Genomic DNA, 20,202 nt, shown 5'->3' with positions numbered 1-20,202 from the left:
CATTATACCTCGTAAGTCTTCAAAATTTGGCATCCTTGCTGTCCTAAATAACTCTGACCTTACTTGCACTGTCTAGCCTGTTCATCTGGTCTAGTCTCCATTTTTGGCTGCATCTCTGAGTGCTGGAAGCTCATGTTCAAGTGATTATGATTGGTCTTGTTATTCAATCAGAGATCCGGTCTAATCAGGTTAAGCAGAAGTCTTTCCTTGACTGCATCTGATCCTGCCTCACTCAAACTATCCTCTCTACTAGGATTAATAAACATTTCTCTGTTATGAATTGCTTGCTTAATACTCTTTATGCCTGTTCTCTCTATCTTTGTCTCTAATACCAAGTACAAAAGAAACCCAAAGCTATCAATCTGTGTCTGATACCTACCTATGTAGACACAAGACTGAGGGTGGTGGTGGAGGGTTGTTTTTCAGACCGGAAGCCTGTGACCATTGGAGTGCCACAAGGATCGGTGCTGGGTCCACTGTTTTTCATCATTTACATAAATGGTGGATGTGAGCATAAGCGGTACAGTTAGTAGGTTTGCAGATGACACCAAAATTAAAGGTGTTGTGGACAGTGAAGAAGGTTAGCTTAGATTACAACAGATCTTGATCAGATGGGCCAATGAGCTGAGAAGTGGCAGATAGAGTTTAATTTAGATAAATGCGAGGTGCTGCATTTTGGGAAAGCAAACCTCAGCAGGGCGTATGCACATAATGGTAAGGTCCTAGGGAGTGTTGCCTAACAAAGAGACCTTGGAGTGCAGGTTCATAGCTCCTTGAAAGTGGAGTCGCAAGTAGATAGGATAGTGAAGAAGGTGTTTGGTATGTTTCCTTTATTGGTTAGGCCACTGAGTATAGGAGTTGTGAAGTCATGTTGCAGCTGTACAGGACTTTGGTCAGGCTGCTGTTGGAATATTGCATGCAATTCTGGTCTCCTTCCTATCAGAAAGATGTTGTGAAACTTGAAAGGGTTCAGAAAGGGTTGACAAGGATGTTGCCAGGGTTGGAGGATTTGAGCTATAGGGAGAGGCTGGATAGGCTGGGGCTGTTTTCCCTGGAGCGTCAGAGGCTGAGGGGTGAGCTTATAGAGGTTTCTAAAATCATGAGGGGCATGGAGAGGATAAACAGACAAGGTCTTTTCTCTGGGGTGGAGGAGTCCAGAACTAGAGGGCATAGGTTTATGGTGAGAGGGGAAAGATATGAAAGAGACTTAAGGGCCAAATTTTCACGCAGAGGGTGAGTGAGCTGTCAGAGGCAGTGATAGGGGCTGGTACAATTACAGCGTTGAAAAGGTATCTGGATGGGTATATGAATAGGAAGGGTTTAGAGGGATATGGGCCAGGTGCTGGCAAATGTGGCCTAGATTAGGTTGGGAAATCTGGTTGGCATGGACGATTTGGACCAAAAGGTATATTTTGGTGCTGTACATCTCTATGACTCAACATCGAGGACCGAAGGGCCTGTAGTGTTCTAATTTCTATCCACCATCACCACCACTTGGCTCTCTACCTGTCTCACCTGGCATTGGCTAATGCTGAGAGTTTGTGTGTGTTATCTGTTGGCAATTCTTCATTTCCACAGTTGCAAGCCTCGTACCTCTACCTGTCATGATTCTAATTTAAGTGAAAGTTGGACCCATGACCGTTTATGGTTACAATTTTACTCATGTTCTCATTACTTCTGCCCTTTTGTGTTGAGTTTAATATATTTACACTCAAAATGAAATCTCTACCTCCTTTCAAGTCCATCATTGATGGTAGAGCATCCGGGCACCTCCAGCGTAATATGTCTTTAAAAAGAAAATCCTTTAAAAATCTGAAAATTGATTTGTTTGGTCAAGCTATGATAGTCTTTTCTTTATATGTGTGTTCCTTCATTATTTCTTCTTTCCATAAAGTGTTATCTGCTGTTTCTTCCATTAAAGGTGCTATGTTAATGCAATTTTTCTGTTGTTTGCGTATGAAAGCGGCAAGCATTGTAATTTTTATGCTAACTAATAACTTAAGAGCTAAATGAGAGCGGTTTCAATTTTTTAAAATTCGAGCAAATAATATTAGTAAATTGTGATACAGTTAATAAAAAATGTTTATTGATGTTTTAAAATTAAATCTCAAATGCATTTTAAAAATATTTTTCTTTTTTTAGACTTGATATCTACAGGAAAGTACCAAAAGACCTTACACAGCCCACATACACAGGAGCATTTAGTGAGTATTGTGGGGGAAATAAAAACTGTTTGTTTTTACTTACTCAGTCAGGTTTGCATATGTGTTCCTGAGAATCTATGGAAAATGAATACTTCAAAATGGTCTCCCTGCATGAAGGTGATCTGTCCTTGAGACATTAGAACTACCAAACTGCAAACAATCTCTCATTCTTCTCTTATTCCACTTATGAAGTACTTATATTCAGCACATTAGACGTACTGTATAAATGCAAGTTGTTGTTCAAAGCGCTCAGAAGTGTCCGCAATTCGACAACTCCACAGTGCCAACAAAATATAAAAGCAAATCATTGTTTTTTTTTATTTGTTCATGAGATATGGATGATATTGTGAAAGCTAGTACTTTTTGCCAACCTCTTAGCCTTGTGAGGTTATGGTCTGTTGTTTTCTTGGAACTGTTGTATATTATGGGATAGCTTTGCTGTTAGGAATATCTGCTTTCAGATTTGAACCCTTCACTGTGCAGTCCAATTGTAACTCCTCCAAAACTGAAGCTTACTGTGCCCAGAAATTGGGCAATAGGCCTGGGATTATAAATGACAACTAACATTTGGCTGTATACATGTTTGTCATCTCCATCACTGAGAATCAAACTATATATCAGCGCTTGATAGGTAGCCACTGTTTATGTGGTTGGACTAAAGAGCTTTTAGTCAATGGTTAACCCCCAGAATGTTGATGACAGAGGACTCAGTGATTGTTATGTGCTCAATGTCAAGGCACTCTGTGTTATTGCAGTACCATTTAGGATCTATGGCTGCTACTTGATTAGGTTGTGGATAACTCTGCCAATTTTGACACCAGACTCAAGTTGGTGACGATTACTTGGCACTGTGTGCCTTCATTTTTTCTGGTGCCTCAGCTGATACTGGGTGACTCATCAGGTTCAAAGCTTATTTGGCATCTCCCACAATCTAACCAAGCTGTTCCAGTACAGCTACAAGACTAACAGCTACTTGCCAGTAGGAAATTGTCCAGGTATGCCCACAAATTGATGGTTATTCTTGATCTTCAGGGGAGTGATGGAAAGCATTGTTGATTTGCTATCTAGCAGCACTTGTTTTGCAATAACTTGTTTACCACCTTTCAGTTTAGGTTTCACCAGGGCAACCTGGCTCACGTATTGAGAAAATAATCCCGAACTGAGATGAGAGTTGATGACCCTTGATGTTACAGAAGCATTTGATATCGAGGAATGATATCAAAAATTGAAGTCAGTAGGCACTGCAGGAAAAACTGACCACTAGTTGGAGTCTTAATCAGTACAATGAAATTGTTGAAAGTCACATCTCCATTCTGGGGACATTGTTCCAAGGTTTATTCAGGTTATTTTCCCAGACCCAATTCTGTCTGGCAATTTCATTGATGACCATCAGCAGCTTATAAGTAAGACCAAAGGTGTGGTGCTTACTGACGAATGTCCTTAGCACAGTTCTGGATTCCTGAGATCCAGAAGCAGCAGAGCTGAAAATGTGTTGCTGGAAAAGCGCAGCAGGTCAGGCAGCATCCAAGGAACAGGAGAATCGACGTTTCGGGCATAAGCCCTTCTTCAGGAATGAGGAAAGTGTGTCCAGCAGGCTAAGATAAAAGGTAGGGAGGAGGGACTTGGGGGAGGGGGGTCGGAAATGCGATAGGTCGAGGGAGGTCAAGGTCAGGGTGATAGGCCGGAGTGGGGTGGGGGCGGAGAGGTCAGGAAGATGATTGCAGGTTAGGAAGGCGGTGCTGAGTTCAAGGGATTTGACTGAGACAAGGTCGGGGGAGGGGAAATGAGGAAACTGGAGAAGTGTGAGTTCATCCCTTGTGGTTGGAGGGTTCCCAGGCAGAAGATGAGGCGCTCTTCCTCCAACCGTCATGTTGCCATGGTCTGGCGATGGAGGAGTCCAAGGACCTGCGTGTCCTTGGTGGAGTGGGAGGGGGAGTTAAAGTGTTGGGCTACGGGATGGTTGGGTTGGTTGGTCCGGGTGTCCCAGAGATGTTCTCTGAAACGTTGCGCAAGTAGGCGGCCTGTCTCTCCAATATAGAGGAGGCCACATCGGGTGCAGCGGATGCAATAGATGATGTGTGTGGAGGTGCAGGTGAATTTGTGGCGGATATGGAAGTGTCCCTTGGGGCCTTGGAGGGAATTAAGGGGGGAGGTGTGGGCGCAAGTTTCGCATTTCTTGCGGTTGCAGGGGAAGGTGCCGGGAGTGGAGGTTGGGTTGGACCTGATGAGGGAGTCACGGAGGGAGTGGTCTTTTCGGAACGCTGATAGGGGAGGGGTGGCAAATATATCACTGGTGGTGGGGTCCGTTTGGAGGTGGCGGAAATGATGGCGGATGATACGTTGTACATGGAGGTTGGTGGGGTGGTAGGTGAGGACCAGTGGGGTTCTGTCCTGGTGGCGGTTGGAGGGGCCTCCGGTCTATCACCCTCACCTTAACCTCCCTCCACCTATCGCATTTCCAAAGTCCCTCCCCCAAGTCCCTCCTCCCTACCTTTTATCTTAGCCTGCTGGGCACACTTTCCTCATTCCTGAAGAAGGGCTTATGCCCGAAACGTCGATTCTCCTGTTCCTTGGATGCTGCCTGACCTGCGCTTTTCTAGCAACACTTTTTCAACTCTGATCTCCAGCATCTGCAGCCCTCACTTTATCCAGAAGCAGCAGCAAGACACAGACAATATTCAGGCTTTGGCTGGTAAGTAGCAAATAATATTTCATGCCACACAAGTACTAGACAGTGGTCATCTCCAACAAGAGGGATACATGAATAGGAAAGGTTTGGAGAGATATGGGCCATGAGCAGGCAGGTGGAACAAGTTTAGTTTGAGGTTTTATTCGGCATAGACTGATCAGATTGTAGGGTCTGTTTCTGTCCTGTATGACTCAAGACTCTATCCATGTTCCCTTGATGATTATTGGCATTCCAAAATTCTTGGGGTTAATATTGACCAGATATTTAACAGGACCAACCATGTGTATACTGTGGCTATAGTTACAGGTTGAAAGTAGGGAATTGTATTGTAAGTCTATTTGTGACTGCCCACCTTCTACAATTCGCAGGTCAGGAGTGTGATCGATTTCCCTCTGTTCACCTGAATGAGTGCAACTCTGACAATAAGATCAACATCATCTTGGGCAAAGTAACCCATTTGGATGTCCACTCACTTTTTTCTTCCTAATAAGAGTGTGCAGTTGCATGGGCATGTTCCATTTACAACATGTAATACAGTGACGTGATTAGGCATCTTCAGCAGTACCTTTCAAACCCTGAACCTCTAATATCCAGAAGAATAAGGGCAGCAGGTTCATGGGAACACTACCTACAGATTACTGCCCAATCCACACAGTATCTTGACCGAGGACTTCTGTCCCTATTCACTGTTGTTGGGTTGAAATCCTGGAACTCTCTTCCTATTGGCATCATGGAACTTCCATATGGGCTGCAGTAGTAAAATTTGGCAGCTCACAGCCACCACCACTTCAAAGGCACTTAGGGTTTGGCATTAAATGCTTTCGTATTTGTCACTTGTTTTCTTGCCTGCTAGTCCATGTCTCCGACAGTGTTGATAGTGGGGTATTCAGTGATGGTCTATCATTGAGCATCAAGGAGAGGTGGTTAGGGTTTCCTTGGGGATGGGCTTGGTCTGTTATTCTCTGCCCCACTGATTCTGCCCTTGCTGGAAGACTGCTCCTTTCTACCACCTTTTCTGTCCTGATGAAAGATCAATGACATAAAATATTCACTGTTTCACCTTCCATAGATGCGTTTACCAACTGTTCATTACTTTAATTCTTTCAGTTATGTTTTAGATTATTTGTTTGAGGCTCCTGTGTCTTAACTTTATTTTTAATTTGTCTAAAAGGGAGTATCACTTTGCCTTATTGTTTGCAGACCGTGACTCTGTAGGGTTGATGTTTGTATTTTCAAGTCTGTAACGGTCTTGTTTTTCTGCTGGATTATTTCTGCATTGCTATGAATGAAGTCTTGGTCAGTTCCCAAGCCTGACTGAAAATCCTCGATCAGGAGTGTATAGAGACTGTGTCTGTCGTCTGGCTCCTGTGTTTCCTGCTGCCTGGCTAAAATGACTCTGCCCTGTTAGCGTCACTGTCCAGGTCTTGGGAGAAAGTAAACATTCCCAGTACATCTAGATGCAATCCTCAGGAGACAATGGCTTAATTTGAAGACTCCTAAAGACACTGGTGCCTGACACAAATGGAAACTCAAAAGATAAATATAAGTTTGAACCTTCGTCAAAACCAGTTCAGCTGATTCTTTTTAAAATCTCGTTAAGGTTTTCTTTTGGGGGCCACGATATTAAATCTCCCACAACAATTACTTCCTTACCGAAGTATTGCTTCTTGATAACACTTTAACAAGATTTGTTTCAGGCGCAGAATGCACAAGCCGTCGCCATCCCTCCCCCACCACCACTAACATCAGAATTGATCCATCACGTTCCCTTTTGTGTTGCTGCCTGGGTCACTGATGTTTTTGCATGCTCTCTCCATTTCTGGTTGTCCAAACGGTCATTCCTTTATATAACTACTTAATGACCCTACTTTTCCCTCTAAGTCCATGGCTTTGTGAATTGCCTTGGCCTTGTTAGTCATACATTCTTTTCCTATTGACGCTTTATTGTCTCTTGTGAAAATGCCCCTTCTGCTGCTTTCCAGTTCTCTCCTATACTCTGAGATTTCATCCTTTTCTCATGAATTGCTACTTTTCATGATAACCATTCCCTCTGTTACCCAGTCCATTGCCAACTTCAGCTTCCCATTTTCCCCAAGATTCTCCCACTGCCCCCTGATAAGCTCCCAGATGATAAATACCTAAACCCTCAGGATTGCCTGTTGCCCACCCCTTCGACTGTCTTGGCATGGCAGCCACAGCTGAGCATACCCCAGCCCTCAGACAGATGTCTCCACAACATTTGACTTGAAGGAGCGGGCTGTGGCCTAAACCCTGAATGGCAAAGCCATAGAGCTGCATCTCTAGTAGGACCAAGCACCAGAATGACCCTGGCCAACTTAATGAATTGTAATCAGATGAGTCCCTTTACTTGGTTTTGGGGAATCCCAAACTTATTAATGGCCTCCTTGAGCACACTCAGGACAGGTCCCTTTGACTTTCAGATGTAACCATTTGTTTAAGGCACATACAGAATGCTACCTATGTAAGTTGCTGGCACAGTTTGCAAGTGTGATTCTGGTGTATTGCAGGGCTGTAGAACAAAACGTACCCTCTCTGGACTGTCAGTGCTGTGAATTGTGACAAATTCCTGTCTGTGAACAAGGAAGCAATACAAGGCAGAGAAGCTGATAGCCTGTAGCTTCGCACTGAAGAACCAACCTGTTGAAAAGCAAAACACACATGGGCTGGCAATGCAAAATCAAAGAGTGCTAAGAAAATCAGCTAAGAGCCATAAGATGCATTCTTGGGTAGATGTTTGATGTGTGTTTGCAAATTGACTTTGAGAAGCAAAACATAAATGCCCCTGAGTTCCAATGTGAAGAACTGCATCACTGTAGTGATGTGTCAATTATGCTGAAAGCAACATAATGATGCTGTGGGTTGCTGTTTCCTACTTGTATGGATGGAAGGGCGATAAAGACTGTTTCCAGGGAGCATTCAGGAACATTGTTGTACAGTTGGAGTTGCCTGAAGGCCTGGTAACTGCTCTGATGGTAACTGCTCTGACTTAGACTTATAGACATAGAGATGTACTGCATAGAAACAGACCCTTTGGTCCAACCTGTCCATGCCGACCAGATATCCCAACCCAATCTAGTCCCACCTGCCAGCACCCGGCCCATATCCCTCCAAACCCTTCACCACTTCCATAAACGTACCACCTTCTGTGTGAAAAATTGGTGTCGTAAATGTGTTGCTGGAAAAGCACAGCAGGTCAGGCTATATCTAAGGAGCAGGAGATTCGATGTTTCGGGCCAGAACCCTTCATCAGGAAAAATTGGCCCCATGTCTCTTTAACATCTTTCCCGTCTCACCCTAAACCTATGCCCTCTAGTTCTCGACTCCCCCACCCCAAGGAAAAGACTTTATCTATTTATCCTATCCATGCCCCTCATGATTTTATAAACCTCTATAAGGTCACCCCTCAGCCTCCGACCCTCCAGGGAAAACAGCCCCAGCCTGTTCAGCCTCTCCCTGTAGCTCAAATCCTCCAATCCTGGCAACACCCTTGTAAATCTCTTCTGAACCCTTTCAAGTTTCACGACATCTTTCCGATAGGAAGGAGACCAGAATTACACGCAATATTCCAGCAGTGGCCTAACCAATGTCCTGTACAGCCACAACATGACTTCCCAACTCCTGTACTCAATACTCTGATCAATAAAGGGAAGCATACCAAATGCCACCTTCACTATCCTATCTACCTGCAACACCACTTTCAAGGAGCTATCAACCTGCACTCCAAGGTCTCTGTTCAGCAACACTCCCTTGGACTTTACCATTAAGTGTATAAGTCCTGCTAAGATTTGCTTTCCCAAAATGCAGCACCTCACATTTATCTGAATTAAACTCCCATCTGCCATTCCTCAGCCCATTGGCCCATCTGATCAAGATCATTTTGTAACCTGAGGTAACTTTCTTTGCTGTCCACTACACCTCCAATTCTGGGGTCATCTGCAAACTTACTAAATATACCTCTTATGCTCCCATCTAAATCATTTATATAATGAAAAGTAGAGGACCCAGCACCGATCCTGTGGCATTCCACTGGTCACAGGCCTCTAGTCTGAAAAACAACTCTCCACCACCACTCTCTGTCATCTACCTTTGAGCCAGTTCTATATCCAAATGGCTAGTTCCCCCTGTATTCCATGAGATCTAACCTTGCTAGCCAGTCTCCCATGGGGAACCTTGTCGAATGCCTTACTGAAGTCCATATAGATCACATCTACTTCTCTTCCTTTATCAATCCTCTTTGTTACTTCTTCAAAAAACTCAAAATCAAGTTTGAAAGACATGATTTCCTATGCACAAAGCCATGTTGACTATCTCTAATCAGTCCTCGCCTTTCTAAATACATGTACATCCTGTCCCCCAGGATTCCCTCCAACAACTTGCCCACCATCGATGTCAGGCTCACTGGTCTGTAGTTCCCTGGCTTGTCCTTGCCACCTTTCTTAAATGGTGGCACAACTTTAGCCAACTTCCAGTCTTCCGGCACCTCACCTGTGACTATCGATGATATAAATATTTGAGTAAGAGGCCCAGCAATCAATTCCCTGGCCTCTCATGGAGTTCTAGGGTACACCTGATCAGGTCCTGGGGATTTATCCACCTTTATGCGTTTCAAGACATCCAGCACTTCATCCTTTATAATATGGACATTTTGCAAGATGTCACCATCTATTTCCCTCCATTCTATATTTTCCATGTCCTTTTCCATAGTTAATACTGATGCAAAACACTGGTTTAATATCTTCCCCCATCTCTTGCAGCTCCACACAAAGGCCGCCTTGCTGATCTTTGAGGGGCTCTATTCTCTCCCTAGTTACCCGTTTGTCCTTAATGTATTTGTAAAAACCATTTCGATTCTTCTTAACTGTATTTGCCAAAGCTATCTCATGTTCCCTTTTTGCCCTCCTGATTTCCCTCTTAAGTATACTCCTACTGCCTTTTTATACTCTTCTAAGGATTCACTCCATCTATCCTGTCTATACCTGACATATTTCACGTTAAAGATTATATCCGCTAATTTCTTGAAGACAGAAAGGAGAATTGCGTGCTGCATAGAAATGAGATGCGTTGAGCTAATAACAAGATAAAGTGCAGATAAATCAAAAGTTACTATTCATTATTATATTTCTGAACTGGGCATTTAAACCTTAAGAGAAAAGTCAGGTATTTTGGTATATTTTGCAAACGTCTTTGCAAATGCCTAGGTTTCTCAACAGAATAGAAGATTTCACCCCATAATTTTTTTTTTTGTGTTCCTGGGCAAATGCTAATTCAAAATCTAATGTATGTATAGTCATAATACAATCTTGTATTGTATTGTATGGCCTGATGATAAAGCAATTGTGTTTTAGTCAAATTTTATTTAATATGAATTTTACAGAATGTTAGAGAAGATCATTCAGTTCATTTGATTCATGCTATCTTTTTCTTAAAACTAATAATTTGACAAAGTAAATTGATGACATTTGGTTATTGATTAACCAGAGTAATATTCATTGATACAATTTTGCATCTTTTAAAAATAATGCTATTTTAAAACTGTTAACTGTCTTTGTTCCTGTAGGAGTAGAAGTAGCATTTCAAATCTCACCTGAAACTATGGCTTCCCATTTCTGACTTCATGCTGTTGAATTTACATTGCGTACATTCTAAAATCTTAATGTCCTTCTTATAATGAGGTGCCTGAAACTTTCATGCAGTTTGCTAACTATGGCCTAATCATTGCCGTGTACAATTCAAATGTTGAGTCTTCACTTTATTTTTCCATTTATAGAGCCCCAAATAAATCCAAATAATGTTTCTTTATGATACTATGTATTTTTTTTTTGGAATTGCTTAGAAGTAGAAAAGTACTTTAGTGTTTGTCTTAAACATTGCATTTCTGTGTACTTGTGGTCTAGTTCCGCCAGTTCAAGGTTTAGTTACTGCTCTTGGATGGCGTAACCAAGCTTTCCTGATCTTTATTTCAGAAAATCACATGATATATAACTGGACGGTGGAAATGCATACAATTACTCATTTTTGACAATTTGGCATCGTGAGTCATAGTAGTTGACTTATTGTGACTGTAAGATCACATCTCCTAATATTGTAATACATTTCCTCTGTTTTGATACTCGTCATAACCCACATCTTTTCTGTAGTTCAGTGACATTACTTCAAGCATAAATCAATCGCACCCTTTAAAGGCTATATAGCATGAAGTATGTTGTTCTAAAATGAAAATTAGAGTTAATTATGAAAATGTGGTGGACAATATAAATTGAGCATTTACTGTCTCAGAGCAAAAATCTATTTGCTAACTAATTCTAAGTTTTATTTTGAAAGTTGAGATAAATCTAATCCTGAAATAAAACATAGAAATAAGTGTTCCCTGATTTTGGACAGTGCTTATATACACAAATAAGGCATTCTCACTTTTCAGAGAGACAAGGTAGATGTCCTTTAGAAACAGGTGGCTCAAATATAAAAGCCCAAAGTTCTTGTTTAAAGTAACAAGAATAACTATTAAACGGGCATTGGAATGTATATTTCTCTCAAAATAGGTTAAAATTACAGATTATTTTTCCATATAAGGTATAGTTCTCAGGACTAAAGGAATCAAAGGTATGGGGAGAAAGTGGGAACAGGGTACGGAGTTAGACGATCAGCCATGATCCTATTTTCCTTGTGTAATGAAATTAATGTTTTAGCTGCTGTAAGGGTGTAATTTGTATAACGAAATGACGACAATTTGGAACTTCTGTTTCTTAATTAAAAAAAATCTGTTTGAGCTATTTGTTGCTACAATCTGAATGCGATGTCAAAACAGAAGTATTCTGAGAAGAGGAGTCATACCTTCAGGAATTTCTCAGAAATAAGAGGAAGTGCAAACAGTACAGTTGAATGTGGTTTGAGAGAACAAGTGATTAAGGAGCATCTATCTTTAATTACTGAATTTTAAAACGCAACTCTTAACAAAGAAATAATAAAATTTTAATGTGCAATATATTTTATCCCCACCCACACTAATTAAACAGGGTAGGTAATTTAGGATTAAGATGAGCAATCTATTCGCCCAGAGAATGGTGAGGCTGTGGAATTCTTTACCATAGAACGTCACTATTGCCAAATCATTGATCCTTTTCAAGAAGGAGTTCGAGTAAATTCTCTGTATACACAAAAGCACGAATCACATATTCACTTATCCATGGCAAAAAATAAGTAACAACAAAAATCAACATCCGTGGGCAAAAATTATGTATCTGCATTTTTTTTTAAACAAGCTCTGGATACATCTGTATCCATGAACACCCTTATGGATACAGATGAATGACTATATACTGCTTTGGACTAAGGGGATCAAAGGATATGGAGAGAAAGTGGGAACAGGGCACTGAGTTCGATGATCTGGTTAGCTGGTGAAGCAGACACGAAGGGTCAAGGCACCGACTTCTCCTATTTTCCATCTTCCTATTTCAGGCTCCGAAAGATTGAAGGCTGTCGCCTATTGTACATTGCTCTTCAGTTTTGAACAGGAGAAGCAACATTAATAGCTCTAAAATCTTCAAATTGATATTACTTATGAAAAAAATAGTTACTTTGTTGAAGCACCCTGTTCACAATAGTGCTCCAAACATGTCACTAAAATGTAATCTAGAAAATATCAGTTCAAATCCTGCAATGACTTTTAAAAGATCAAAATTCAATTAAAGGAAAAGACTAATTTCTGGGATAAAGATCAGTAAACCCGATTCTTATTTAAAATTCAACCATTTCACTTGTGTCAGGTCTAAGGGGTGGCCATGGGTACCCACACAGGCTCCACTTATGCATCTTTGTGGGGTACGTAGACCATTCCTTGTTCCAGTCCTAATCCAGCTCTCACCCACAACTCTTTCCCCGCTATATCTATGACATCATCAGTGCTGCTTCCTTCTCTTGTCCTGAATTGGAGAAGTTTATGTATTTTGCTTCCAATTTTCAGCTTGCTCTCATCTTTGCTTGGTCTATCTCTGACTTCTCCCATCCCTCCCTCGACATGTTTCCATTTCTGGGGATAGGCTGGCCACCAATATCCTCTATCAAACACCAACTTCCACAGTTACCTTGACTATACATCCTCACATCCTACTCCCTGGAAAGACTATTCCATTCTTCCAGTCCCTCCGTCCCGTCGCATCTGTTCTGATTATGCCACCTTCAACAAGGAGTCCTTTGAAATGTCTGCCGCTCTTCCCTCCATGACAGCAGTAGCTCCCCCTTGATGCCATGACCTTACCCCAACCCCTATCACATGGGCTGCTGCCACACAAACTCATTGTCAGCTACTAATAGCCCCTATTAGCAGCTATGCGTTATCCCAGACTGACCTTTAACTACTCCTTTGTCTGTTCAACTGTTTTCCTATCTCTTTGGACTCTCTCTCCATCTATTGTTTACTCCTTACCTCGCCCCCTCCCCCACTATCTTGTGCAATGACACCAACCTTTCCCCAGCTACTATTGGTTCTGTAGAAGGGTAACTGGACCCAAAATATTAACTCTGATTTCTCTTCACAGACGCTACCAAATACTCTGAGCTTTTCCAGTAATTTGTTTTTGTTTCTCATTTCCAGCATCTGCATTTCTATGAATTTTTTTTCTTGTTCCTCTTGTGTTTGGCATTTTGGTCCTAAACGCAATTCCAACCCTACGTCTATGTAGTTGATCATGTTTTTTAATTCCCTGCTGAAATGCCTTGCAAAGTCACTCACTTGTGACGAGCTGCTACAAAGTATGAAGGTAAAACTGATGGAGTACTTGAGTGATCTAGGCATTGAATTATCACTCAAAGTGGTGCTGCCCGAAAGTAGCTGCAAAGCCCTCCTTATTGGGGACTGATGTCAAAATTGGGAGAGTTGTCTCACAGACTAGTCGAGATACAATCATAGATTAGTCAAAGTTCCAGCAAGACTCCCCCAGCCCCCATCCTTGGATATGTCCTGTCATGGGGGTGTGTGTTAAGCACAGTGGTAAACAATAAGTGAAAGCGGCTTTGACTAAAAATCATCCTGAAATGTTGGAGCCTCGGGTCTGACACGGGCTAAACAATCTGTTAGATACAACCCACCATCCTCACTTAACTCATGAATCAGTGATCCTCCAAGTTGAATGCCAACTGGAGGCACTGAGGAGAGAAGGACACAGCATATGCAAGTGCTGATAATTATGGGTGTTTTCATTGGCTTTGTTATACTACCAATGACTTACTTGGTTGAATTCTAGATGCTGCATGTGGTGTGAGAGTCATTGGTATAACTGACATGAACCTGTTCTCACCAAATATGTTCGAGATGTACCTGTTTATGACAGCATTGGTGGGTATAAGCTTTGCATTGTCAATGTGGTGGGTAATTGCCATTTTAAGTATAAGATGGAATAAAATGGATAGAAATGCACTTTGTAGTGTTTGAATGAGAGGGCAGATACAAACTCGAGATTCAGGACAGCAGACAGGAGAAACATCTTTACTGAGTTGAGGGTTTGGAATTAATGATGTGGCCATGCTAACATGTAGTAATATGTTCGCTTAGATTTTTGAAGGGCAGGGGAGCAAGGGGTATGGAATGGGGTGGGCACATATCATTGGGACTTCTCATAGTGATAAACACCAGCATGCATTTGTGGGCTGTGTGGCCTGTTTTCTATGTCACAGTTTCTACGTATGTCTATTAAAATATTTAAATGCTTGCAATTAATATAGTGTATTTCCTTCCATATTGGGGTTGTCACATCAGATTATGCAACACTGGCACCCACTTGAACTTAGCAATGAGACATTTTAAATAAAACAAACTACAGATCTGGCAACATCTGTAAAGAGCAAAGCTTAGTTAATATTTCGATTCCAATATGACGTTTTCTTTCCTGAGAAGCCCTTTGACATACAATTCGTTGACTTTTATTTTTATTCTTCTAAAAGCTGAGGGTTAAAAGAGAAGTGGGAACTAACATTTTCTGCCCAGACTATTCTTCCTGTCATTCTCTAACATTCCACCCCAGTGATCTCATGAACAGTGAGTGCTGCCCACAGCTCACCGCTTTGGCTCATGTCACTGGAGGGGAATTTCAGGAAGCCACACTAGGGGGAGTTCCACAGTAAGTATTGGTTCCCAGGCTGTGTCAAACCAGCAGCAGCTGCAAGGGGGTGGCAGAGATTCTGTGATTTCCTACAGTGTCACTGCGGATCACTTGACAATCAAGTGGAATATAGTTTCCATCAAAACCATTTGTGTCACAAGCTCTGAAATTTTCCTAATAGAAATTTTCCTAATAGAAATTTTACTCCGGCTGGCACATTGCAGAATGCTTTGGGATTTGCAGGCAGTAATATAAGTAATTGATTTTCTGAATAACACCATAGAATCATCAAATCCATGTAGTGCAGATAGAGGCCATTGGCCTCCAAAGACCACTCCCTCCCGACCCCCCCCATCCTTTCCCTGTAACACTGTACTAATCACGGCTAATCCCCTAGCCTGCACCTCCTGGATACTGCGGAACGATTCAGCATGGCCAATCCACCTACCCTACACATCTTTGGACTGTGGGTGGAAACTGGAGCTCCCGGCAGAAATTGACGCAAACACAGGGAGAACATGCAAACTCCACATTGACAGTTGCATAAAGCTTAGCCCTTAAAACTGCAGGAGAGTTCCAGACTGCTGCTGCCTTTTTGTGTCTGTGTTCATGCTTCGATGCCCTTGGAGGGGGACATGTATACACTGATGTGGAGATACTGGAGAGTGAGGGTGTTGTGAGCGGGCAATTCTTAGAGCAGAGAAAGTTGAAGGGAAATTTAATAGAGATGCTCAAAGTCAAGAAGGGTTTTGATAGAATAACTGAAGGATAAGGTATTTTCCAGTGACTAAAATATTGGTAACTGAAGTATGAGGGCATGGATTCAAATTAATTGTCGAAAATACCAGTGATGATGTAAGAAGCAGTATTTTTCAGTGAATATGATCTGGTAAGTACTGCCTGAAAGGCGTGGTTGAAGTATGCTCAGAAATGAATTTCAAAAGGGAATTGAATATTTGATGAAGTGAGAAAAATTATTGCAGGCTGTGGGGAAACTGTAGGGTTGAAGCTATAATTGATTAGCTCATTCAAAAGACTTGACACAGACGCAATAGGCCAAATAACCTGCTGTTTCATTCTATGAAATTATTATGCTGGTCTTGTTTTCCACTGCCAAAAGGGTTTTTTTTGATGTCATTTGATTGCTGAGGATATCTAAGTCATTGTTGGATTATTTTTGGTGATTTACATAAAATAGTAGAGACAATGTCTCATTGACTCATAGGTGTTTACAGCACAGAAGGAGGCTGTTTGGCCTATCACATTTATACTGGTCAAAAAGATCTGATCGCACTATTCCCATTTTCCAGCTCTTGGCGATAGCCCTGGAGAGTATTGCATTCAGGGAAGTGAATGGATGTAAGTTTGCTTGCTGAGCTAGACGGTTCGTTTTTAGACTTTTCGTCCCCATACTAGCTAACGTCATCAATGAGCTGCCGGTGAAGCACTAGTGTTATGGCCTGCTTTCTATTTATGTGGTTAGGGTTCCTTGGGTTGCTGATGTCATTTCCTGTTCTTTTTCTGGAAATGACTGCCAGACTACTCAGACATCTTGGCATCATGGTAGCCCACAAACCCACCAACACATTAAAACATCAGCTAATGAACTTAAAACACCCTATACAGACAACAAGCAAAACAAACGTCCTTTACAAAATACCTTGCAAGAACTGTAACAAACACTACGTTGGACAAACAGGTGGAAAACTAGCCACTAAGATACATGAACATCAACTAGCCACAAAAAGACTTGACCGATTATCACTAGTATCCTTACACACAGATGAGGAAGAACACCACTTTGATTGGGACAACACATCCATCCTAGGACAAGCCGAACAGAGACACACATGACAATTCCTGGAAGTGTGGCATTCCAACTGGAATTCTATCGACAAACTCATTGATTTGGACACCATCTACAACCCTCTGAGAAAAGAACAGAAAGTTACATCACCAATCCAAGGAAACCTAAACACACAAATAGAAAGCGGGACATAACATCAGTGCTTCACTGGAGATTCACTGATGATGTTACCTAGTATGGTGACAAAATGTCTGAAAATGAACCTTCCAGCTCCCTGAGCAAACTTACATCCAGAGCCTCAACCTGAGCTACAAATCTTCTCAAAACTCACTTAGAGAAGTCAATATTTAAATATTGCTTGAATGTCATAAGATTTCTGACTCATCCACTCTTTCAGGCAGTGAGTTCCAGATTTGTACCACTCTCTGGATGAAAACCTATTCTCCTCAACTTTCCTTTTAGCTTTCTACCTCCTTAACTTAAATATACCCCCAGTTATTGACCTTTCTACTAATGGAATATGTGGCTTCCAATCCATCCATTCTACATCCCTTATCTTAGAATCACTCGTGTGGAAGCAGGCCATTTGGCCCATCGAGTCCACACCAACTCCCCAAAGGCCATCCCATTTAGACTGACCCCTCTACTTTGTTCCTGTAGCCCTGCATTTACCATTGCTAATCCACCTAACCTGCATGTCTTTGGACTGTGGGATGAACCAGAGCTCCTGGAGAAAGTCCACACAGACGTGGGGAGAATGTGCAAACTCTACACAGTCTGAGGGTGGAATTGAACCCGGGTGTTTGACGCTGTGAGGCAGTAGTGCTAACCAATGAACCATCATGCCACCACTATTTGTGCTTCTTCCTGGATGTTACTATTACCTATTCAATTTGCCCCCAGAATTCATAGATCAGTAGTCTTTATTTTCCATGGGCCAAGGGTGTTGGCTCCAATCTAACATTTGAAAAGATTGTCTCTTAACTTTTAGCCACAGTCCTGATCCAACTTTATTTATTTTGTGACGTGACTTGCAAAGGAACAGGTAGAATCATCTCCTGTTGAATTTGCTCATGAACAAGTTTGTGTGAGGAGCATCTCTGGGGCAGGTCTGCTTGACGTTTAGTTCAAATGTCCAATGCTTGCTTCAAAACTGGCTGCCCTTACTGTAATTCGTTAGTTTTGAAAATTAATAAAATTTTGAATTATTCAAGCAGCTCATTCAATTTTTATTATGTGGGAATTTTGCACTTTGGCGATCTTTTGACTTTTCTGAACTCAACAAACATCAGGAAGTTGATGAAGAGAAGGAAACAAGATTTGCATAACACTTTTGATAACTTTGGGACATCAAATAATGTCTTTATAGCTAATGAGGTACTTTGAAGTGTTGTTGTACAGAGAAGGAAAACAAGGAGTACTCACCAGCCCTGATAACCCAAGAAGCAAGCAGTCTTCAATGTGCCAACTGTCTGTTTGAACCCACATCCCCAGTACTTTATTCATTAGCTGTATTTTTAGCAGCTCAACAATGATGTGCAGTGTCATGTTCCCTTGACTTTCGTTTTGTATAATGTTTAATCACTCTAACAAATACAGGTAATTGATTTGATGTCAGAAACATGAAATGATGTGGGATGTTACTTCTCCAAAACAATCTGTGACACTGCCATTTACTGAGATATTTTTAATCAACCCGGACAGATATGTTCAGACACACTATTTGGAGCAGGTGGACTGGAACCCAGACCTCTGGCATCAGAGCTAGAGACACTACTACTGTGTCATGTGATCCCAATTATCAAGCTGTGACTTGTTTATTGGCTTGTTTAATTCCATCTTTAACGATAACATGAAAATGATTTATTCATAGCACACTATGGATCCACAATTCTTTTGTTATTTGTTATTACATTTGTAAAACACTAACGGCAATTCAATTTTCTGATCAAGATTTTTAAAAATGTTTTTGTTTTCGGCTTTATCTACAGGTGCTTACCTTCACCTAAGTCATCAGTTAATCAGCTTTTGTTGTGTGAATATACCAAAGTACTATGACTCTTTACCACGCTATATAAATGGTGATAAAATTGAAATATGGTCTGGACCAATATAATTCAGAGCTGAAAAATGTGTTGCTGGAAAAGCGCAACAGGTCAGGCAGCATCCAAGGAGAGGTGGAGAGGTCGGGCTGCCTAGGAACCCTCCAACCACAAGGGATGAATGCAGATTTCTCCAGCTTCCTCATTTTCCCCCTCCCCCCAACTTATCTCAGTCCCAACCCTCGGACTCAGCACCGCCTTCTTGACCTGCAATCTTCTTCCCGACCTCTCCGCCCCCACCCCCTCTCTGGCCTATCACCCTCACCTTAACCTCCTTCCACCTATCGCATTCCCAGCGTCCCTCCCCCAAATCCCTCCTCTCTACCTTTTATCTTAGTCTTAGCCTGCTTGGCACACGTTCCTCATTCCTGAAGAAGGGCTTATGCCCAAAACGTCGATTCTCCTGCTCCTTGGATGCTTCCTGACCTGCTGCACTTTTCCAGCAACACATTTTTCAGCTCTGATCTCCAGCATCTGCAGTCCTCACTTTCTACCAATATAATTCAGCAGACTTTCTCACACTTTACATTGACAGCATGTCTTGCACTTTGAGCAAAATGAGTATTGGAGTTTGTGTTTAAGTGCGTTCATTTGTTTTATAGTTTCCATCTGCTGCTGCGTGTTCATGCTGTTCCTTTTCTTATCAGAACTGACTGGCTTCATTGCTACTGAAATGTAAGTACGACAATCTGTCCCTTGACCTCTGTGGTTTCTTTGTGGAAGGTGGTCTTTATGCAAAAAATGTTTTGACTCCAATTTTAAGTTCTATCCCTGATGTGCAAAAGGAAACAGATAACAGACTATGTCACACATTTTACAAAAAGTTCACTTTCTAAAACAGCGCACACTCTTCCCATGTGTTAGCTATGATCATGTTCTAATAATTTTAAAACTGTCCTTAAGCAAATTTGCTACAGCAGAATCACTACACATATCCAAAAGTAAAAAGAGAGAATTACATTGGGAATGCTACAATCCAATAAGACAACAGAGCAACACCAAACATTTGCAGAAAATAAAGAGAAGAGAGATGGAAAAATAATGTCACCACGTTTGTGCTCCTTCCCCAGCACAGATACCATCAACGCAAGCATGATGCAGCTATGTCCTTTGAAAAAGAAATCTCCTGTGTCAGGCTTTGGTGGCGAATTGAAGGATAGCCTGACGTTGGTGATGGGCAAGTTGTTGTAGGGAATCCTGAGGGACAGGATGTACATGAATTTGGAAAGACAAGGACTGATTAGCGATAGTCAACATGACTTTGTGCGTGGGAAATCATGTCTCA

General features: G+C 41.7%; 1 protein-coding gene across 13 annotated transcripts in view; it reads left to right on the top strand.

The window, feature by feature from the left end:
* ergic1 (endoplasmic reticulum-golgi intermediate compartment 1) overlaps positions 1 to 20,202 on the top strand; it is a 137,745-nt gene that overhangs the window by 42,779 nt on the left and 74,764 nt on the right. For all 13 annotated transcript variants that reach the window (XR_015759791.1, XR_015759793.1, XR_015759790.1 and 10 more), the window contains exons 2-3: positions 2,143 to 2,204; positions 19,520 to 19,592. Coding sequence is in view for 9 of the 13 variants with exons in the window: in XM_087995429.1 (XP_087851555.1) it covers positions 2,143 to 2,204; positions 19,520 to 19,592 (135 nt within the window). In the remaining 4 variants the exon portion in view is untranslated. The remainder of the gene's footprint in view (positions 1 to 2,142; positions 2,205 to 19,519; positions 19,593 to 20,202) is intronic.

This window comes from Chiloscyllium plagiosum, unplaced genomic scaffold, assembly GCF_037043375.1.
Source record: "Chiloscyllium plagiosum isolate Xiang-an unplaced genomic scaffold, Cpla_swu_hap1 HiC_scaffold_16, whole genome shotgun sequence".
Taxonomy (NCBI): Eukaryota; Metazoa; Chordata; class Chondrichthyes; order Orectolobiformes; family Hemiscylliidae; genus Chiloscyllium; species Chiloscyllium plagiosum.
This window is presented reverse-complemented; position numbering and strand designations above follow the sequence as displayed.